Here is a 24045-nt window from a genome sequence, read left to right as displayed (position 1 = left end):
CCAATCACAGATTGCTATGGTAAAGGGGGTGGCTAGGCCACAGAAACGAAAAACATTGCACTGCAAATATGAGGATTATTGCAAAAGCATCTGATTTGCTTTCGCTACAATAATCTCTCAGATAAATAAAGAAAAGCTGTTAATTTGCAGTCAAAATCGAAAGACGCGGTAACTGTTATTGGCATTTTAGCTACTGGCAAGTCCGGGAGGCGGGACGAAGTCGCTTGACAGTCGAATCGCATGAATGCAATGATTCAATGTGTAGATGCTGATCCAATGAGCGCTCGAATAGCTACGCCTCGCACGTAATTGTCTGTGCGCGGGGCCACTCAGAGGCAGGCGAAGGCGGGCCTGGGTGGATGGATGACTGGAGTTTCCCTTGCGGTCTGAAGATTAATGGAAGGGGTCTGTTGATCTGAGGAATCGACTATCAGGTGGTCGGTCCCAGGAAACCATTGCACTTGACGGCTTCTTTGGAAACGAATGAGGAGAAATCAAGTGGGATAAGCGCCATTGTTAAAAAAACCCCGACTATACTGGACATTTTTTTTAAAAGGTCTCAAGTGAGAAGGCCTGCATACACTGAGAGAGTACCTGGTTAGTTAAGGCCAGACTGCGAGGAACGCTCAGAAGCTAACTTTAGCTTGCTAGTTAGACAGACGGAAGTGGCTTTCGACGATCTGTGCCCGGACTTGAGGTTTTTTTTTTTTTTTTTTTGGTACAAAACCAAGCCGTCTGTGGAAATAAATAACAACTAATTGACAAGTTGATTTGTCCGTGCTTGCTGGAGAAATCGACGAGCTAACGCTACCAAGCTGACATCCGCTGGCTATCTCTGCGAGCTAACGCGCTAGGCTGAGCTAACTTAAAGCGGCTAACGCTTGGGGCAGTCTTCTGAGTTTCCCTGAAGTCACAACGGAAGAGTACTGCTTTGATCTACATTTACATTTAGTCAATAATGATAGCTGTCAGCTAGTAGCTAGCTGTCAGCTTCATTGAGTCCAGTGACTTGCGTTAACGGTGTAACAATACTCAGTGACTCGCAAAGGAAAACTGATTCCGAGCCAAGGGACTCCACCATCAGCCTGCCATCATGGGCAACACGCCCACAGCAAAGAAGGGCAATGAGATGGAGAGCGGTGAGTTGTACCCTTTACCTCTAAGTTGAAGCAGCTAGCCCGATCATGCCGTCTGCCCCTTAGATCGTTTTGCTATAGTCATTTCCTGTTTCCCATAATGACAGGTACATATGGAGTATACAACCTAGCATCTGTACTGTGCATCCATAATGAGACCACATTAAAATGCTGCAACGGATTTTCTCTAATATGAAGAAGTGTTTGTCAACCTAGACCCACGAAGGACACCCACCCGTGGTCATTCACCTCATACACTGTCATACACTTTCAGCCAAAGTTGTTTTACTGTGAGGCCACGGTCAACTCATCGGAACAGCAGGGGATGTTATTCATTTTCTCTGCTCATCCTGTGGGAAAGCTCGTGACTGCGAGCCCGAGGTTATATTCAGAGTTACCAGTGAGGATGACAACAATTGGCCTCATACAACAGTCATAGGTTTCCTTGCGGTTTGTGTTTTTTAGGTGTTCACATCAGGTCATGAAAGCCGACGATAACACCGCAAACACAAAGCCCACTGTGCAGCTGCTTTCTTGTGCACTTCTTAGAATCGCTTCAGAAAAATAAAACTTTCTTCTCTGTTTTTGAAGCCAGAGGAGAGATGCACATACTACTTTGGATGTTTACATTAACCTCCTAGGACCTGTCGTTCACATATGTGGACATAATATTTTTGGTTATTTAGACCAAAATACTCAATTTTGCTCTACATGGGCCTGATATCCACTTACAAGTACATTATACTGCTACTGTTGTATCAAATTTTTAAATGAATATCCTCATATATGGCTCTTATTTTTCTTAAAAACAAAAATAAGGTTAAAAAAATGCCCAAATATCAAAGAGAAATTAAAAATGCATGTCGTGGAAGAGTTCGGGTCTTAGGAGGTTATGTTTACATTAGGATGTTTACATTAAGTGATGAGTGAGATCTTAATGCAGTGACTCTCATAGAGCAAAAATAACTGTTATCAGTGGAGGGAGGAAAATAATGCCACCAGGACAGGGTCATATGATGCATGAGGGCAATTTGTCTGCAGGCACAAAGTTGGGAGTTGAGGAGTCTCTTGAACAACATGTGATGAGCGGCATTTAGAACAAGGGCACTTGTATGCGTCACGGAGTCTGTGTAATGTGGAGAAAGAGGTGATCTTGGACCATCTTATTTGTTTGTTTTTGTCTAGTATATATTTGTTGTTGTTGTTGTTGTTGTTGTTTTTATAAAAAAGTTCTTCAACAAAAGTAGAATTAAAAACCCCCAAAGAAATGTTAATCATATACAATAATAAGTATTTTTAAAAACGACTTAATTTCTTATGAAAATAACTCAGTCAAAACATTTGAAGTTCCTTTTTAATAGTCTGGATCACAGGGTTGCAGAAAAGTTTTGAGAGGACACTGTTTTATGTTTCCATAACACCATAAATGACGCTCAAGTGTGCAAAGTCTGAACGGGTACCTGTTAAATGAATGTCAGCTCCTTGCTGCTGGTAGAGAGTAAGTGTGAAGAATGGCCTCTAGGCTCTCTACTGTACTGTTACCCATGTAACAAGGCCAAGGCTTTCAAGAGCCCTGGCTCAAAGATTTTTAATTTTTTTTCCTCAGGGTTGTAGACGTAAAGGAAACTGACGGATTAGTAGGTTAAAAACATTGACAGAGGAGGCAGTGCTGCCGGAAGGTCTTTTCATACTTTGTCATACTTCACATCTTTATCAGTCTGATCTACAGAGACAGGTGCAGGCAAGGGGTTGAAAGGCCACACCCAGAAGCATCATTTTCCACAGAGCAGCTAGAGATTAAGGGCAACATGGCAGCCGCCTTTGTTTCCTACGTAAAATGGAAGGACAGTGTTGAGAGCTGGTCCAGGTGTTTAACACGTGTCGCGCCCGAACTTTCCAGGCTGGGCAGGCAAGTGAGACACTGAACTGCTGTGCAGAGCTGACCCACAGGAAGAAGCAGGGCGGACAGACAAGTGAACAGCAGTAGGAAGTGAAGGAGCAAGGAAGTTCCAGCCCAGGCTCTGCACAGTTGGTCATCGCCTCTTCTGCTCTATAGACTAAACAGCCATACAAGGATAGCTTAAAGTTTGGGCCTTTAAGACGACGTTAGTTGAGCATTTTTGTGGAATTCCTCCTTGGTAAAATATCGGGACGTACAGCAGTTTTTAAAAGTCTACACGGGACATCAGCTGGCTTCCCTCCAGCATTGTGTGATGTCTGTAATTCACAAGCTGGCAGGAAGGCTGTTTCATCGAGCTGGACCCTGTCTAGGGGACATAGGCAGTGGAGAAGGCAGACATGACCGACCACAGGAGGAGCTAGAGGCTTGCAACTGGAGTGAGTTTTTATTCTGGAGCTGGGCAGTAGCGTGGGTTAGGGGTGGAGCTGTAGCTCATGCTATGTCCCTTTAGCTTAGTCCTTCACAGGCAGAGGGGAAACGTCTGACAGATAACCAAGCTGTGTTTTCTCGATAATGTTGCACTAAATTAATCTCTTGAACTGGGCGATTGAGTGTCTAACGTTCATGTATAAAAATACATCCGCAGAGCAGAGCACCCTGATATTTGTGTCTGCTCAGTTACCACTTGTTTTTTTTATAGTTACAGTGAAAAGGGGGGCAGTTCTCTGTGCACTGTGCTGCACAGCAAAACACTCAGGCTAAAACTACACAACATAAACTTTTTTTTTTTTTATTCTTTGACTTTCTTATGCTTTTGTCACTGTCCTCCTGACTCTAGTTTAAGACATTTTTCTGTACCTTCACACTTAAAGTGCTCTCATTGGGCTTTGCAAAACGTTCGCTTTGCGTTAGTGTGGTTTAAAGGTTGTTGTTGTTTTTTGTGCATGAACAAAAAAAAACTCAGCCAAGTCTACTTATAAGGCAGTTACACACATCCACACATGTGCAATAACACTAAGTGCAATAATCTTTTCTGGCATCGTTGTATTTTTACTCAGTTGTATATAGCATTCGTATTCTATTTTTATCTTATTGTATATTTTTATTCTATTTTATTCTACTGTATATAGTATATTATTTTATTCTATTCTGTACAGCTGTGTACTGTATTTATTCTTATTTTATTCTAATTTTTGCGTCATAACTTTTGCACTGTCCACTTCCTGCTGTGACAAAACAAATTTCCCACGTGTGGGACTAATAAAGCTTATCTTATCTTATTCCCTCTCACTAGGAAAAACATGCTGCTTCTGAACTGGCAAAAAGCCTTATTGGCCAGTTCAGTCTTTTTTTTTTTTCTTCTTTTTTGTAACTTAATAACATCACCCTGCAACATATTTACATAACGGCTTTGTGAAAGTTACTTTACATGACATCCAGAGTGTCATAAGTGCATCAGCTTTGGAAGTTTTTTTTCTTTTAAACCTATGTTGCCTAGATGGGTTTTAAGTGATTTCATGCCCATTTTTAAAGCACAATCACTTTCAGCATCCATCTAAAAAACAAAACAAAAAACCCCCCCAAATATTCTTGATCTTAAATCTTATCCCAAGTGATTGTGTTCAAATTGTGTACACTTTGCTGTATAAAATCAAATGGATTTTGATTTGTACTATCGCTATTTTATTGAGTACTTTACTCAACACAGATCGCCAAGAGTAAAATCATAATTGTTGCATTGTCTAAGAAACTGATTTATGATTTAACTTTATGCTTTGTAATTCACTTACGATGGCAGTGTCCCGATAACAATAGGAAAAAACTCTCTTAACGTCAGCCATGCAAAATGCTATCTTTGATGTGTCCACAAGCCAGGGCTGTGTCAAAATGATAATACTGAGAACAAATCAGAAATTATGAAAATCTTTAACACAGATTGGAGACTTATGAATAAGGACCGGGTTTAATTGTTGTTTTCTTTGTACCTTTTATGCTACAGAGCAACCTAAACTAAGCTGGCATCCCCAGATAATACACGTGCGGAGAACTTAAAAGTGTCTTAGGGCGTGTCCTCGACACTCAAGGCCAATGCCAACGCCCTATTTCGCAGTTTTAAAAATGTTCATCCTGTCTCTTTTCCTCTTGCCCATGTTTTACGTCTTTGCCAAGTGTCATGATTCGTGCTTGCAAGCAAACGTAGCTCGGTGTTATCTCATTTTTGCTGGACCTGCTCACTAGTGAGAGGAGACTGGATTTTTAGTGGAGGGGGGAGGGGAAGGCGTTAAAGGAACACGAGCAGAATTAGAGGCAGGGTGAAAAGTTGAGTAGCGAGTAGTTTACTAGTCTCGTGAACAGGAGAAAAAAGCAGACTAGTCAACCATGGACGCATGAAAACGCAAGATAAATCGAGCACAGTCAAACGGTTGAGGTTAAACGTCGGTTAAACCTTTGCATATGTATTTCAAATCAACATTCGACAATCAAATCACGTTGTAAATGTTGCTGAAATGTGTGACACATTGTGTCATTGAGACACACACACGCACACACAGTCAGATTAGTTAGCAGTCCTTGCACTACCAGCCTTTTTTCCTTGCTGGCGTCAGCCGATACACGACCATTAAGATCCAACATCAAAGTGTGCACTGCACTGGTTCAGCAGCTGTCATCTGCTTACTTAACATCTCGCTTGTTTAAAACTTCCCATCACAGAGAGGGAGAGAGAAAGGGGCCACAGCCGTCTGTCTGAGCTGCAGACCATGTTAGGGGTGGGTGGCATGATGGGAGCATCTTTTAACCATTAATGCTTTTCATTAATCAGATGATGTTTGACTGAGTAGTATTTCTGGTGGCGACTTGCAAGGGCTGCAACATTTAAACATGCAGATGACTGGTCATGCATAGTCCTTTTGAAGAGAGGTATTGCTGCAACTTATAGTATAAGGGTCAAAAACTGCATGTATTTTTAAAGTATGTGAGCATTTTGTTGTAAGAAAAAAAATTGCTAATGGGTGATCAGTGGGTCCTGTAAATATGAGCAAAACCTTGGTCAGTTAAGCAGTTATGACACAGGATGTTTGTGTGCTTGTGTGTGTTTTGACTATGACAATATAATGAGGTAGCACTCAATACAAGTACAACTCCGTCTATAAATATCTGTGGGGTTCATGACCTGCCCCTGCTCTGCATGCAGCTGATTTGTGTAATGCTTAAAGTTGTTTGGGGGGTTTTGTGTGTGTCGTAAGCCTGCACTGCTTATCAGTTGACCTCAGTGTTGAAAGCCAATCAGACATCTCAGGCAAGCTTAGAGCACTAAACTGATAACACGGCAAACTGACACTCGCTGCTAAATAACCCTGAGATCCAGCAGCATGCATGCATCACAAAATCTCCTATACCTGTTCTCAAAATGTGGGGTATTTTCACTTGCTTAATTTTGTCTGCCATGGATGATTGAAATATGCAGCAGTTCTCAAGCTGAAATTACACAATGAAGCTGATGGTTATAGACATTTTACCTGCATGTGACATTCATTGGAGTGCAAAGGTACTTGAAAATACCTGGGTGGCATAACTATATAGACTCAATGGCCAGTTTATTGGGCATACTTGTTAAAGTGCTTTTTGAGGCAAATATGTAATCAACCGATCAGATGGTAATTAATTAATACATTTATTAGGCGTTTAAACATGGCCATTACCACCTCCTGCAAATTCATTAACAGAGCCTTAGACTGAGGTCAGGAGGATCTGCTAGAGCTGAAAGGTGATTTTAAGTGACTTTCACATTGGCGAGGTGGTTGATGTTGGTGTATTTCAGAAATTGCTGATATACTGGGATTTCCTTCACAGGCATCTTTGGAGTTTACAGACAGTGGTATGAAAAATTGAGAAAATATTGAGTGAGTGGCAGTTCTCTGCGTGAAAATGCCTTACTGAGAGGCTAGAGGTCAGAGGAGACCAGCATTTTGAGCTGATGGGAAGATGACACTTACTCAAATAGCCAATTTGTTGCAACCAATGTAAGCAGAAGAGCTTCTCTAAACACGCTTAACCTTGAAGCAGAAGACCACAGTCAGGTGACAGTTCAGAACGCAAAGGACTCCAGTCCTTTTAGTCCTTTACACTAACTACTTCCTATAAGGACTGTAAAAATATATGAAACGCGTATATAAATAACATCACATGTTAAACAAAGAATTTCCTCTTGTACTGACTTTATTAGTCTTAAATTCTTCCTTTTATGCTTTTAATGCTACTCTCTTTTGCTTTTTTGTTTTGTTTTTAACAAAGTAAGCAGCTACATGAGCTAGCTTTAAAACCAACTCCTCTCTGACTGACTTTTCCAGATTTTGTGGCACACATTCTGTAACCAGGAAAAAGAAAGTACTTATTAGCCTCGGGTAACGCATTGCTTTTGCCTCACCTAGTTTCCTGTCTATATGTGTGTAGGAGCTGCCTGAGCTCCACCCATGGTTAATCTCAGAGCACGGAAGCAACATGACAAAATGTGAAGTAGTCTCCTTTTGCAAAACCTCTAAACGGCGGGCACATCTCCTCTCCTCTCTGGGAGTATCGCTGCTGTATTTTCCTCAACTTTCATCTGTCTTTACTGTCCTCACTGCTGATAACAGATTGCTATGCTTCCTGGCTAGGTTGGCTTCTATTAGTTTTTGCGTCTCATGATTAGAACCGTCAGAGTTAGGGGTGTACCTTTACTGCAGCTTCCCTCTCAGTACACTTCAGGGTGCTCCTTGTGTCCGTTAATGTTTTTTGTTTTGTTTTGTTTTGTCTCTCTGATATTGCAGTATTTGGCAAAAATGTATATCATGCATGAAAATAAGATTGATCCCACACTTCATGACTGGCTGTCAGCTCGCTTGCTCCTGAATTGGTCAGTAAATTAACACATCTGCTCTGTTTAAGATGGTAAAACACTCCACATTCATGACTTTGTCAGTATTTGTCCCCTCCCTGTTTTCATTTCATGGCTAAAAGCCGAGTTCTCACCTTTTACAAGCATTTGATCTCATTTCCATTTTACATACAGCTCTGTTTGCTCATTTACTGCTTTCTTATTCACCACAAAGGCTTGTATGCTATCTGAACAAGGCCTGGTGTAGACTCACACCTGATTTTGACGCGCGTTGCGGTTTAATGTCGGTCAACTCGCCCTAATATAACCCCTCTATTCCTGCGTCAGAGTGGGGCAGTGAGGCCCAGGGGAGAGATGTGGGATTGATTTTTGGAGGATCAATTCAACCCTGGCACTAAACAACAGACTCTGGTGCTTTTGGGGGGGGTGTGTGTGTGTGTGTGTGTGTGTGTGTGTGTGTGTGTGTGTGTGTGTGTCCCGGGCAGGGGTGGGGGAGGGGGGTTCACTGTGGTTTGTGCCTTCCTGTTTTGCTAGCGTCTCCTGAGAGTGCCACTTTTTATGTTTCTGAAACACCCAGATCATCTCTGAAAGTTTTTCATCAGTGACATCTGATTGGTTGTGCTAATTGGGGAAAGTTTTAGCTGCTGCTAGATGTGTCTAGTTCATCTCAAGGGTACTTGCTTAGGCCTAGTTTTCCATAGGACTTCATCTCTGGGTTGGATAAATATACCAGCTAGTGTTTTATGCCCCCTCCCCCTGATGATTATGCCCCTGTTTAGATCAATATTGTGTGTGTGTGTGTGTGTGTGTGTGTGTGTGTGTGTGTGTGTGTGTGTGTGTGAGAGAGAGAGACATGAGAGGGAACAGCAGTGAGTACTTTGTGTACAGAATAAATATTGAAACCAAGCAAGGGACCAATTGATCTGCTCGAGTCTAACGGGAGCAGCACTGTTCTCCATACTATGAGTGCACACTGGAGGTGGATGCTACTTTTTGAACTTGGTCTCCAGCAGAGTGAAAGTCACAGGAAAGACTGAAGACTGCCGGCAGGGACTTTTGGCTGGGTTTTTGTGGATGTGTGGGCCTGCTGACTTGACCAGAGTGCTGTCAGAGGGGGAGGATAGGTCATGAGTCAGTGGCTGTGAGGAAGAGGCCAAGAAGTAGTATAGGGGAGACTTTGCAGGGCTAATGTGTGACAGGAAGAGCTCCAGAAGGCATGCAGGGAAGAGGGAGTCATCCTCACGCTCAAGTGAATCGGGGTCGCGCTCGGCAGATGCTGCAGCACCAGAGGTACCCATAGTCCTCCCAGATGGTAAGAAATTTGGAGCTACAGGAGAGTAAGAACATGGATTTAAAAAAATTATTTATTTATTTATTTATTTATTTATTTATTTAGATCAGCTGTATCTCCATTGGTACTCCTTGATACCAGTCCTGTTGCTGTGTCCATATAGCTGCCAGCAACTTCTTTCCATGTCTTTCCTTTGCGCAGTTCCAAGTTATTCCAGTAATGGCTTTTTCTGCTTGGAAGTGGAAGTTGTGCAACTTTCACAGGAAATGTTTTCTCCCTGGTGACCATTCTGCTTCCATTGCTCTCTGAGAGCCACAGTGCTCCTGACATGTTTATAGGAACTTTAGTCTTTGCCATTGTTGCTCCCATCCAATTGTTGGAGCTGCTGGTCTTTTGAGAATTTGCAGGAAATGATGTTTGCTAGATGAGAATTAAGCTTTTCTCTTGGTGTGTGTTTGTGTTTGTGTGTGTGAGAGAGAGAGAGAGATGCACAAATGCTTGCACGAGACATTTATGAGTAGGTAGCTGTTTGTTTTTCATAATTAATTTTCAGTTTTCTGATTCAGACATCACTCCAAAAGGACATTAGCCGTATCACAAAGCTGATGAATAAACGACCGAGCACTTTCATTATTGACAGTTGACTGGCTTAATTTAAACTGTGCCCCAGGCTGTTGTGTTCTATTGATCGCCAAAGCAGACAGAAATTCCACATGATCATTTAAGCCTTAACATTTTTTTTTAAGAGATTTGTACATTTTTGTAGTTTTAGTATTGATTTTAAGGTAACGGCTATCAATTAGCTTTCGCTTGAATTCAATTCTTTTAAAAAGATGTCAAAATTGTTAAGCTTATAATCTGATCGTTAAAAGTCGTTGAGTCGTTCTCCACACTTCATTTATGTTTTTGTAATAACAGCAACACAGAAAAGTGGACTCAATTTTACTAAAGCAGTTGTCGGCCTACAACTGTCACCATTCTGTTTCCAGTACTAACAGTATAAATAGCACACTTCAGCTCAGCAGCTGTGCACGGTGCAATGACACTAAGGAAGAATGAGGAAGGGTTGGTTATCTACATGTTCCCACAGAGCACTGAGATTAACCCCATAAAGATAAGGGGGGAAAAGAACTTCTTCATATGACTGTGTGTGTAAAGTTGTTACAGTCTGTCCACAGGATTACAATGCCACTCAAACGTATACCACTTAGGAATGTCTTTTTCTTCTTCTTTTTTTTTTTTTTAATTAAAGAAAAAAGTCATCTCCATCCATTTAAGCTGAGTGCAAGTGTTATGACTGTCATTAGTTGGTTGGAGTCCTAAAATAGCCAAAAAATAAACATGCTTCTACCAAAACTTGTTAGTGTTCTTGTTCTGATAAAGGCAGCCTGTTAAATGCAGGATAAAGAAACCTTGAAGATTTCATATGAATGTGTGTACTACTCCCTGAGAACAGGACAAAATGACTTTCTTAACGGATAAATGCCAGGACTCGGTGTGCAGCTGATTGTTTCTCTAGATGTACTTACCTTTCTCAGTTAAGTCCTAAACTAAAGCCCCTTTTCCATTAGTACCTACTCGGATTGACTCTCCACGATTCGACCCGGATCGACTGGTTTTCCATTACAATCCCACGACGTAACTAACATGCGACACGAACACTACAATAAAGGTGGGCGAATATAACAAGAATATACCTGTGGCTTGTCATCAGACTCGGGGATCACTGGGTTGTTTTTTTTTTTTGTTTTGTTTTTTTGTAGCCATTTCCCTCGTTGGCGGGTTTCAAAAATGGCGTTTTTGACTTTCGTAAACAAGATGCTCTCATGGGTGACACTAACGAGCTGCCAGTCAGCGGCATGAAATCTGACGTCACAGTTTAGTACCTCCTCGGATTGCTTGGAACCCCACCTGAGAAGTCACTAAAAAAGTACCCGGTACCAGGTACTATGACCTAATGGAAAACCCTGAAAACTGTTGATCTGAGTGGCTTATTTCCTTCATTAAATACTACTATAAGACTGCACTGGGGTTTGGACGACAGGTCCTCATACAAAAGCGTGTACTAAGTGTCTTGGAAATGAAGTCCCACACGGAATAGCTTTAATTTATTACACAAAGAAATTTATTTCAATGTCGTTTTGACAAACTCAAACGCAGAGGCGGATTTCGGCTTTGCTGACTACATCCTGACTGATTTATCAGTGTTCGGTATTAGCAATTTATTCGTTTCTGCATTTCTAATGGCAGATAAATGAACATTCGAAAAATATTAAAAGCAATTGAGAAAGGCCTTTTACCATTTTACATGAATTGATGTGGCATAGTTTCTGTCAGAGAGCAGCTGTTTGGTTGCCAGCACATATTTGGAACACCACAAACAACAATGAGGCGATTGGGACAGAATGTAAACTGCTAGATACATAACTACACATAACAAGTGTCAAAGAAAAAGTATTGGTCAATATAATCCATATACCGGATTTTTAAATCACTAAATATTGATAGCAATATCAGTCTTAGTCCTGCATTGCTTGGGTTCAAGCGCTGACGTGATCTGCGCAACCTTTAACATGATAAACTTGTTTTATATAACAAAGACTCTTTGAAACATGACTCCCGATGGTAGTGTGCCAGAAAATGAGTCTCTTTACGCCTGTGTTGCCATTAGTCTTCCATGAATCATCATTTTCAAGATTTCTCATCAGCTTCAGGTTTTATGAGATTTTTTCACCAAGGACATTCAAAGTGACCCCAGACTTTTGAGCAGTATTTTCAAATTGAATTTGTAAATATATGCAGATTTATATCGTTTTACTTATTCCATTATTCTCCAGTGTGCAGTCAAAGACGTTTGAGGCTTCAAAAGATGAGTTTGTTTAGTCTAAGCCTGAAGTGATACCTCAAAGTTGTTCTTTGATGGCAGAAATGTTGATTTAATGAAACTAACCTGGAATTCTTTGAAATTGATCACTTAGTTGTAAGAACAAAAAAAGAACAGACTAGAATGAATAGAAGTTCGTTTAGACTCCAGTTTATTTAAAGCTTTACTATTTCAATTTGGCTTTGTTGTTCATTTGTGTCTTGCTATTAAGTATTGCTGTGTTGTATTATTTTCTCTATTCTGTGAATAAGGTCATCTATAGCATTTTTTTTTTTTTTTTAATTTACAAATTTGACAACTTTAACTATGTGCTACGTATTCGCTTGTTCTCTTTCATTGTTGCTTGCTGGCAGCAGCTGATAAATCCAGACATCCAGTCATCACAAGCATGTTATGTTGCTCTCCAGTGCTTCAATATCCTTATAAAAGTCTTATTAAATTCAGTTAGGTTTGGGTGAAAACTCTCTGAATGGGAATTTTGTTTCTCTTTGCAGTGAAGGAGTTTCTTGCCAAAGCCAAAGAAGATTTTCTGAAAAAATGGGAGAATCCAGCACAGGTGAGATGAGACATAATTTAGTTTCTCCTCATTACTGTGTCACTCTGTTATTTGTAGCATGCTTTAGTTTTAGTTGTGTTGAGGCACTGTATTGTTAGTATATTTCACAATGAATCGTGACTTGATTAATGTTTCTTACGCTCATTTACTCAGATAGCCAGTGTCATGGAAATAGGCCTGCCCCTAAACTAATGAAAGCCCATTCATTTCTTAAGGGCAGTTCGCCCTCTGCTGGGCATGTGTGTAATAATACAGTTGACAGCCACTTTCAGTCGCAGAATATATAACCCTGCTGGATTTATCAGGCTGTTAAGGAGACGGCATTCTGTCATCCAGACGTGGATCGCTTATGCAGATGTTCCTCGGGGCTACTTTCAGACACGAAAACGGTGTCTGAGAGTGCTACAGGCCATGTGCAGTTTTTCCCCTTAAGACTAGTTGCAGGACTCGATGTGGAACCTACTCTTGTGAACTGCGACCACGCTTTTGAATGTCCATTTTTGCCATTGTTAAGAAGAAGCATGATCTCTGTGTCGCGCAGGGTGCTACAGCGAACGACCCACCCCTGACTCAGAGAGAGAAAGAGAGAGGGACCAGCATAGATAGATCATAGACAATTTTCTCAAACTTAATATAATTAGAAGAGATTTGGTGAAATTAAGTTTTAAATGTGAACATGTAATTGCTTTTAAAGGCATTCTGTAGCGCACCGAGCTGCTTAGACAGAGGTACGCGAGTGCAACTGCACGTGTTTGCCCCTTAATGTAACTGCATGCATTCAGACTTGTGTTGAATGAGATGTGCTCAGATTACTGTAGCACCTTTTATGGAAAATTAACAAGGTCACTTAATCAGCAGCGAAGCCACGACATGTTTAGATGCTGTCAGAGAAGTTCACCATGAGTGTGCCTCAAACAAAAGACGATATGTCCGATTCATAGTAAAATATCTTGTTACTGATATGGGATGGCCTTTTAGTTCAGGTTTAGCAAAGAACTATGTGGGGCTTGTAAGGACAAACAGATTGTGATCGTTCTCTAACTGGCATGGTCTTCTGTCTCCCAGCAAACTGCGGCGTTGGATCACTTCGAGCGTTTGAAGACTTTAGGCACGGGCTCGTTTGGTCGAGTCATGTTGGTGAAACACAAAGAGTCTGGTCAGCATTACGCCATGAAAATACTTGACAAACAGAAGGTACGGTATTTTTGATGAAGCTAATTCAAGAGTATATTGGAGAGTAAATAAATATGACTCAATTGGGTGCTCTGGCTTGTATCATATCATCCCTTGTACAAAAACATTTATACCAAGATTGTATGAACCATTTGTTCTCATATGTTCTTACAAATACTGGCTTTGGAATTTCCAGAAGGTCACGTTGAAGTTTAGACGTTTTCCAGTGTCAAAAGACACTTTCTAGCTTTACATGTCAAAGTTTCGGGAAATTCACACCATAACTACATCATAACTGCAAAACCCCCTGAAACCCTGTGGGTAGCCTGACAAGCACGTCGTAGAAATGGAACTACGCGATGGGTCGACACTGCTCACAGCTATTCTGATTGGCCTTTTCCATACTGTGCATTTTTGGTTACTTTTCCACAGCGTTATTTGAATTTATCGAAATCTGTCCTGAGATGTAATCATTGTTTTGGGGGGGGGGGGGTTGTTTATTTGTTTTTCTTTTTGACAGCCTTCTTACCTTTCTATGTCCTGATCCCTCACAGGTAGTGAAGCTGAAGCAGATAGAGCACACACTGAATGAGAAGCGTATCCTCCAAGCCGTCAGCTTTCCATTTCTGGTGCGACTGGAGCACTCTTTTAAGGTACGCATTTGTGTCCTTCCACTTCTGTTGTTTATCTGTAGTAATTTGGCCGGCTTGTTTATGCGTGCATGCTTTACGTGTCAGTAAGTCTTTCCTCATCTCACTACAGGACAACAGCAATCTGTATATGATAATGGAGTACGTGCCTGGGGGTGAAATGTTCTCACACTTAAGGAGGATTGGTAGATTCAGGTGAGTTGTGTTAACTCTGATGAAAGGCCTCCATGTGCTGTTCCCAGACTTTAAGTATTGAGCCTCGTATGTTGTTTTTGCAGTGAACCGCACGCCCGCTTCTACGCAGCGCAGATTGTACTGACCTTCGAATACCTTCACTCGCTGGATCTCATCTACCGAGATCTGAAGCCAGAGAACCTGCTCATTGACCAGCAAGGTTACATACAGGTATGGGTTACATGTTTGTATTCAGTCATCATCAACAACATTTGCTGCTTAGCGTCTCTAAAAGTGCTCTCCCCGTATGCGACTAGCGGCTAAGGGCTGTTTATTCTGTTTCTTAGGTAACAGATTTTGGGTTTGCAAAAAGGGTGAAAGGCCGAACTTGGACGCTTTGCGGGACTCCCGAGTACCTGGCGCCAGAAATCATCCTCAGTAAAGTAAGTGTTAAGCAGATTAACAGGGGAAATTTAGGAAGCAATTGCTTCATCAGCTTTTAGACTGTGAAACGGCTTTCTTTTTGCTGTTTCCTGTGAAAATTGTAGTGTGAAGTGTTTGTTAGCGGACATGTTTGATGCCCTTTGTTTCTCATGTATTCTTCAGGGTTACAACAAAGCTGTGGACTGGTGGGCTTTGGGAGTACTGATATACGAGATGGCTGCTGGTTACCCACCCTTCTTTGCAGACCAGCCTATTCAGATTTACGAAAAGATTGTATCAGGAAAGGTGAGTTTGGCTACCTGGAAAAATTTGTGTAGGCATTAGAACTGTGCACTTATCCCCAACTAAGGACTCATTTTTACCACCTATTACTGCTTCAAATACACACTGTTACATTTGAACCTTTAGCCTTTATGATTTGAAAAGTGTATAAAATAACGCATTTAGCTTTTCAATTATTATTTCTGAGAAATACTGTCTATGAATCAAGAGAAAAAGTTAATGTCGACTCTATGAGCCGCCGCAAAACTCATAAAATCAAATGCAGACAGGACAGCGCAGAGCACGAGCTGCAGTAGAAAGAAGTCGTGCGTGAAGTGATTCCTCTGTAAAACTGTTTAATATAATGTGTAGTTTATAGCTCCCAAATGTCATCTCTGACTTTCACGTATGGTCTCAACAGTGGTGAGAAAAGCAAAAGAACAACTAGCTGGAAGCAACTCCTTAGACACAAATGTCTCATGCAGCAGAAGGTTCAAAGGAGAGTGGAAACAAATGGACACAACCACTCACAACCAGAGAACCATCAAATTTAATTAAGCCGTGTCTCTGTGCTCTTTATGTCTACACAGGAGTCTTTTAGGCACTGTATTGAGTCGTAGGTACATTAACACCGTAGGTGCATGTTTTAAGCACAGGAGAGTGGGGTGCTTTTCATTATGCTAGACACATCTTCTTATTTCCCTTACTGGTATTACTTTCTATCACATTTGCTTCTCATAGCAAGAGAGAGAGAAAAAGAAGGATACATCAGGTTTTCCTTGCATTTTTGCTCTTCCAGTAGGCTCCTCATTTCTTCAAGGTGCATTTATGATTCTTAGATCTTCCATGATAGCAGGGAGGGGGGGAGGAGAGAGGATGCAAGAATGCTTGTTAGCAAAATGAGAAGAATCAATATATGTATATACTTTGGGCCATACTAAAATGCAAGCTCTTATGCGTGGAGGATTGATTAAAATATAAATGTATCTGCTTTGAGAAATGCACATGACATGGAAAATTGAAAACGGCCACTAGAGCGCCTTCTCTGTAGACATGTTGGTGGGTGTGATTTTCCACCTGAAGGTCTAGAGTCTCGCAGTGTATTTAAGTGATTATACGAGGAAGGAATGAATAGTTTATTCCAAACCAAATATAAAAACAATTTCAACCTTGCATGAGAATATAGAGCCATGAATGGTTATTACACTTCAGTTAAACTTTAACTGAATTAGCTTAATTTTCTAAAGTTGAACTCTTACGTCAGAAAAGTCACAATAAGACATTTTCCCCCAAAATGATCAGCCTCGTGCCTGAGAACACACTCCGAACAAGACTCTGATTGCTTTCTGTGGTTTGCAGGTTCGCTTTCCTTCCCACTTCAGCTCAGACCTGAAAGATCTGTTGAGAAATTTGCTGCAAGTGGACCTGACCAAGCGCTTTGGCAACCTCAGGAATGGAGTCAATGATATCAAGGGCCACAAGTGGTTTGCCACCACCGACTGGATTGCCATCTACCAGAGGAAGGTAAGAGGTTAGCTTTCATGCAATAGGAATGTGAACATAAATATAAACATAGTCTGGGGTCTGAAAAAAGGAGTCGGGGTAAAAGTCCCTCAGACCAGCTGTTTTTCTAATGACCAATAGGTGGCGATTGTATTTAAATCTGTGGGCAAATGACAGATGATTGAGAATTTATGGTCTCAATCACTAGTTTCATGTCTTATAGAACATGGCAATCACATGGTTGATCATTTTGTACATTATTATGACTTTTACAGTAATATTAAAAAAAAGCAGGGGCTGCTTTAGAGCGATGCTACCTCTTGACATGGCAACGTAAAAAAAATACTCCAAACAATGGTTGTCACTATGGTAGCTACACCCATCTTTTATATACAGTTAATGTTTATAAGTGTTTCTTCGTATTTACAATTGAAGGAATGGAGAAAATTCCTTATTACATTCTTTCCTTAAAAACGAAACTGCTTTTAATGAGATTTCGGTCAGCTTAGGTGTGTTTTGTGACTGCGGATAATTTCCCTGTGTTCTGCCTGTGTACAGAGGGTATTTCAGTGGAGGTTAATGGGGAAAAATATGCAAAGGTTTTAGTACTTTCCCCTTTCCTTCATGCAAAAAGTGGATTCTGCAGAAAACAAAAGCACTGCGCCTAATTTGAAAACCCATGTTCAGCCTTTGTCAGTATAATATGAATACAAATACAAGTTTGAGCTCCTGAGTTGTAGCTTTTAATTCCTAATTCACAGTTAAAGTTGTCAAAGGATTTTACAAAGTTTGAATAGCTCTGCATAAAACGTATGTTAAGGGCAGCTGCCTTTATAGGTAGACCTGACACCACAGACAGGTGAACCTGTCCCCCCCCCACCACCTCACCTCTATTTGTTTTTCAGTTTGATTAAAGCTAATGTGGATTCCCTGCAAAAAGACAAATAACTGATTAATGTTAATTGAATGAATAATTGTGCTGAATAACCAGAATTATGGCATTTTTTTTGCCTTAATCAAGCAGCCTAAGTTCAAATATGGGCATCTGGGAAAGTACATGATTACACTGATGGTCCTGCAGGGTGTTCACAGATTGATTATCAGACAAACATCACAAATATCAATGTAGGAGTGTTTCATCGAATAATGCATTTGAAGTTACACTTTAACCGCTTTGTCTGTGCGTCTGTCTCCCATCTGCGTTCCAGGTGGAAGCTCCCTTTATTCCTAAGTGCAAAGGCCCTGGTGATACAAGCAACTTTGATGACTACGACGAAGAAGAAATCAGAGTCTCCTTCACAGAGAAGTGTGCAAAGGAGTTTGCTGAGTTCTAGATACCAACCACGGTGGTGATATTATGAGAGAGAGGCAGGGATTTAGAAAGTTAAAGGGGGTCTGAGGACAGAAAGCACTAAAGTGGACTGATAACTTGCTTATATGTGATGAGGAAAACGATGTAAAATCCACCTCCCAAATGGAAAGACGGAGGCAAAGTGATAAAAGATCCAACAGAACCAGCAGTGTTGCCTTTTTGATTGTTTCTCAACTGTTACCTTTACACTTTATTTATCCCTCTTGTGTTTTGTGCCAGGGGCTTGACAAGAACAGGCATAGGTTGTGGCTGTTCAGCTAGATTTGTTTCTTTCTGATGGTGTAAATGACATGTTTTCAGTCTCTGCAGGTTGAGGCATTGATTTTTCTGTTAAGGTACTGAATCTGCTAAAGCTCCTTTTTTTTTTTTTTTTTCCTTCCCTCCTCCCCCTGAGCGGGCCCTCTCTTCAAGCTTCTCTAAGAGTGATCGTTGTATCTTGTCTCCTCCCCACCCCCGGTCTCCTCTCCACCTCTCCATCCCGAATCTGTCCAAGCAATACCAAGTCCAACAGCAGTGCCTATCATAATGCCAACTGGTTGGAAAACTGTGTCAAAAGCGTTGGTGCAGAGCTTTGGCTACGGTGGCGGTGGCCCTCGTTCCCGTTTTGGTTGAAAGCTTGAAAAACTCTCTGCACCTGCCTTTGTCTGCTCAATGTGGCATGATTATTGGGTAGTTGATGCACTCTGCTGCTTGCCGCTGAAGCAGCGGCGACCTCTTTGATCAGAGTGAAAATGATTTATCACAGTAAACTTCACTGCGGTCCTGCTCGTTTAGGGACCCGCGGGAAGTAAACATGAGGTCTGCATTTAAGTCTGTCTTTCTCTTAGCTGAATTTATTAGAGCATTTTAAAAGGAAAAAAAATCCTATCAGTGATCATTTTGTCCTTTTTATGTCGATCTCTGTGCTTGTGTGTTATTTAGTGCTCACGGGTGGGTTTAAAAAGCTGTGATTTAGCAGCAGCTAACATTGTGGTCACACTCCTGACTATTGTTTATTTAAGTCATAGTACATTTATACATGTATATTGATATATATAAATATAAGATAGAGAACATGAAATATCCATCTTTTTTCAACATATGTCTATGTCTCATAGCTGTGAAACTGACTTTAAGATTTTATAAATAAACAGATATTATATAAATTCTGCCAAATTTGCAAACTGAGAAAAATGCAGTTTCCTGTATGTGACTGATGGTGGTGGATTTTAATACGCAAAACAGTAGCAAAAGGTTTCAACAACATGTGCATGTTATTTTTGTACAATATCACTTTTAAAGAAAGACGGCAGAGCTTTGTGCTTTGCTCGTGCCGAGGTACCTGAGATCACGAATAATGTTTAACATTAAAAAGGACAGTCAGTGCTCTATTGGAAGATGGATTGGGAACAAGACCCAGTTAAATGCGTCAAAGTTCTTCTGGGTTTGAGTCATTATTCAGTTGTAGGGCAGCAGATTGCAGATAATTGTCACCGGGGTTGTGCTTCTCCTCTTCCCTGACCTTTTTGCCCCACCCCTCCCCTTTTTGTAATTCTCCCTACATGCAACACCTTCATAGATTTACAGTCCAACCAATTTTCTTTTTCTTTTTTGAACTGTTGGGTTTGGGAGTGTTTTGTTTCTTTTATTTTTCCAGCTTTCTCTGTAACAAATTAAAACCAAGGAAGCAAACCTAAAGCTTTTTTTTTTTTTTTTTTTTTTTTTTTTTTTTTTTTGGCCAAGTTTCTTTACATGGATGCAAGACAATCGCAGACCAAATCTTATTGCTGGTTTGTTGAGTGAACACAATGTTTTGGTTCATTGAAGGACTTAACGCTGTCGCCCACCTGCCATCCATACATAGGCCTTAGGTGCTAGACCTTGTCCATCTCACTGAAAAGTTTCTGTGAACTGTTTGATGTGCATCGAGCTCTTTGTCATACAGTCGTGTAACGTGACATGTTTAGAATGTTTTTGGGGGGTTTTGGCTCCAGTTGATTTCAGTTGGCTTGAGTGATCATTTTTGGCAGTGTCTTAATACAATTGAGATCAATCGCAGGATGATTTTTTTTTTTCTTTCTTTTTTTCCCCTTTTTTTGAGAATGTCTTGAAATGGAGAAGTTTCAGTGCTGTTTGGAAACCTGATGTGTGTGGGGTTTTTCTTCTTTTTTTTTTTAATACATTTAGTTGGCAGGTTTGGTTTTTCTTGCACGTGGTAAAGCAGCCCAATGAGAAGACTTCCCTCTGGGCCTTAGACATGTTTGAAAAAGCACTGTTTCCACAGCTAACGGTCTGGTTGCTGGTTAACCTTTTTTCGGGGGAATTGTTTGAGCATCACACTAAACAGTAAAGTTGCTCACTAACCAAGCTGTCCAGCCTTTTGAACACAGTGAAGCACAGGCCACACAGTTCATTTGTGCTAAATATTTGAGTCCTTTAATACACACTGTAATGTTTTGAAGAGGGCACATGTAATGCCTTTCTACCCAGCGATGACTAAACCGTCGACAGGTAGAAGGCAACGCCACTTGATCCACTTCAGACACCGAAGCATCACACTTTGTTTTTTCTTTACAATACAAGACGTATTGTCACTTTTCTATCAGCTATCAACTGCTCTGTGCTACTTAAGGTTTTTTTTCTCCCGTCTGCCTTCTCTTTTCATCAAGTTTCCACACACACTTCTTTCAAACATAACACTTTTTACATCTGAGATGTTTTGCGTTCATATTTTCTAATTGTATTTTCAGAAAAAGAGAGGAAAAAAAAAAGCAAAAACAACATTAATCTTTCTCCTCATGACCTGGGTACAGTGATTGTGTAGTCTATTGTACCTTTTGGGAAACAATACTGTATATCCTTGCCTTCGACAGTCTTAACTATCTTACCCTCTTCTGGAGAACTTGACAGATACCCTTAGAACACAATGAGTATGTTAAAAATATATATACATAAAGTAATATTTTGCAAAATGTATCATTCCAATAAAGTTTTACTTGTTAAGACTAATATGTCTGGGTTATATGTAAACTTTCTCTTTACTTCGCAGAAAGCAGTTGTAGGGTAACAGCTGGATAAGACAAATAAACATGCCGGTAGGTGATGGCAGATGCTGTATTTCCACCGTCCTGTCTGTTATTGTGAATCGTTTAAGAGGATAGCAGGCGCAATTGAATAATGCAGTGTTGTGTTCATCCTGTCACAGTATGGTGTCAGTTACCAACCAGCTCCCAGCACCCCTTTTCCAAATGTAACCCCAACCATAGTGCACTCTTTTATTTTTTTTCTTCCCCCTCTTTCTTTCTTTCCTCCTCCTCACTTGCATCTATCTGCATAAGTCATACAGTTGTATGCAAAAGGGTTTGGCACCCTGCGGCGAATTGCATATTTTTGTTGATTTTTGAACTGAAGACCAATAAATACGACTCCTGCAGCAAACGCGCATCAAAAATGAATTCTCCACATGTTAATGCACTCCTGCCACTTTGATTTATTTAATGAAATAAAAAGTACTTGTGGGCATGTGCTGTTAAAAGCTTCAGCTTGGGTTTCATGTGTGGATCGCTGTCGTCTTGCAGAAGTCAGCCACTTTTTCAGTTGCACTTCCTTGGCTCGATCGCATGACATTTGCATCCTGAATTTGCTGATAGGCAGTGAAATTTTTTTCTTCCCTTTTATCCATGCAATGTTTCCTGTGACACCACCCCAAAGCACAATATCCCCAGCCCCAAGGTGTTCTTTTCATCAGTGCAATTCCTTCCCTCTCTCTTTCTCTGAATATATATGTATAGATATCTATAGATCTATATATGTATCTCCAGTAAATATGACCAAAGAGCTGAGCTTTTTGTTCTCCATACAAGTCTGGCCTATCCAGATGTTGCTCTGCATGCTTCAGATGCTGAGTTTTTATAATAGGACCTCAGATAACGTTTCTGTTTTTAATGGCTTGCATATTGGCCACAATAATCCACCATGGAACTTTTTCAAGAAGCTCAAGCTGAAGCTTTTCCCACTGACTGAGGGAGGGGAGAAAAAAATTGTGAGTTGTTTTCTTAAAGATTAAAGCAATCTGCGAAGGAGTAAGGGATTCAGAATTTCCAAATCAAAAGCCTCAAATCACAAATGAAAAACTATTGGAATGACTCGCTGTGTAAAATAAAGTGGGCAATTTGGCCAGTGGTCCGCATATGTTTGCACGTATTAAAGGCCTAGAAACCTGAGCCATCATTATGAATGCACTATTTCCATTAAAAAAAATACAAAGCCATGGAGTAAATCTGTTATTACATTACACATTACATTAAGAAAAATGTTAGTGCATATTTGTAAATATGGAGAACATGCAGATGAGTGACTAATTAAATGGAAAAACCTTAAACTTTGACCTTTTCATTGAGGGTATCTGGTGACTTTGTTAAGCTGTGGGTGACATAGTTTGAGCCTATGATGTCTTCTTAGGGGCTAATGGTCACTTTAAATCAATACAGATTTGTCCTAAGTGATCCCATGATGAAACGGGGGTGGTTTCTTTCAGGATGACAAGGACCCCACCCTATCTAAAATGCAGAAAGGGTCACTGAATGGGCTGAGAGACTCCTGACTTAGTTTAACGCCTACAGGAGATTAATAAACTAACAATGCTCTCCGCCACCAAATCAGGATATCTTTTCACGAAATGGTGCAGAAACATTAACAAGGTGCTTTGACGTTATGAGGCAGCAGCTGGTGACCCCAAAACCTTACCAAGATGTAAGTTTACATATATACTGTAAGCTATAATGTAAAAACTATAAATCACTGAAACAGCTTTTGTGGTGGTGCAGTACTGTGTAAAAGCCCTGTGCTACCCCTCATTTCTTTATATCTTGCTTCCAAAGAGCCAAACTTTAACAAATTGCAATGAAGTGCTCTTGAGCAAAAGTTCTCTTGGCTTTTTGGCTGCTTTTTCACTCTTTTTTTTTTTTTTTTTTAAAGAGTCTTCAAACTGACCTATGAATCATTCAAGCATTAAAAAATGCACATAACTCGAGGGATGAACCTGTGTTGTGGCTACACAGACAGCTTAGCAAAGAACCATTTTTTTAAATTGTCTTTAGGCACTTTGTTACTAACAGCTTGTTGCAATATTGCAAAAGCATGTTTTTTTTGTTACATTTATGAAAAATGCCAAAGATAACACAGTTTGAGCATAAGGTAGTATTTGTGCACCAAGAGGGTGATTCTTAAAGGGCAACTAGCTGAAAACTTGGCATATCTCAAAATTCTGAGCCGTGTGTCTTAAATTTGAGGCTAATAGAAGAAGTATCAGGCCTAAAAGACTATCTACAGCAGATGAACAATATCTGAAAAGTCATATCCTTAAGTAATAAGAAAAAAATCCATCAAAGACCTGACCTTAGAGACAGATCTGGCTCTTCAGTTGATCCATCTGCTGTTCACTGAAGCCTCAGGAGAAATGGTCTCAGTGGAAGGGTGGCTGTCAAGAAGCCATTCTTACGGAAGGGAAACGGGGAGAAAATCCTGAGGTATGCCAACTTACACAAAACTGGACTGAAAACCAGTGTCAAAAGCTCTTAAGGAGTGATGAATCCACTTAAGGTCAAGGGAGAAGTGCAACAGTGTGTGTCTGCAACCATCTGTAAAACGTGATGGAGGCTCTGCCACGGTATGAGACTGCATTTCAGCCAGAGGTGTTGGGGGGCTCTTATGAATGCAGAAAGTGCCATCAGACTTTAATCCACCATGCAATACCACCTGGTCAGCATAGTGGCTTTATATTTCAACATGACAATGACCCAAATGCACTTGCTAATACAGTAAAAGCATACCTGGACAGAAAAATA

The 24045-nt window shown here is 40.6% G+C and overlaps 1 protein-coding gene across 2 annotated transcripts; it reads left to right on the top strand.

Moving 5' to 3' along the window:
- The first annotated feature begins 346 nt into the window (after nt 1–346).
- prkacaa (protein kinase, cAMP-dependent, catalytic, alpha-a) lies at nt 347–21204 on the top strand. 2 transcript variants are annotated; one of them, XM_080904893.1, is made up of 10 exons: nt 347–1139; nt 12582–12643; nt 13709–13837; nt 14371–14469; nt 14579–14661; nt 14745–14871; nt 14988–15083; nt 15247–15369; nt 16705–16869; nt 18057–21204. In XM_080904893.1, exons 1-10 carry the CDS (start codon nt 1094–1096, stop codon nt 18180–18182), a joined length of 1056 nt encoding a protein of 351 aa, XP_080761019.1. In that variant the 5' UTR covers nt 347–1093; the 3' UTR covers nt 18183–21204. The 2 variants fall into 2 exon arrangements, with proteins under 2 accessions (XP_080761019.1, XP_080761018.1); XM_080904892.1 differs by lacking the exon at nt 347–1139 and adding an exon at nt 8981–9224.
- Nucleotides 21205–24045: the final 2841 nt, after the last annotated feature.

Source organism: Rhamphochromis sp. 'chilingali' (assembly GCF_963969265.1).
Source record: "Rhamphochromis sp. 'chilingali' genome assembly, chromosome: 15".
Lineage (NCBI taxonomy): Eukaryota > Metazoa > Chordata > Actinopteri > Cichliformes > Cichlidae > Rhamphochromis > Rhamphochromis sp. 'chilingali'.
This window is presented reverse-complemented; position numbering and strand designations above follow the sequence as displayed.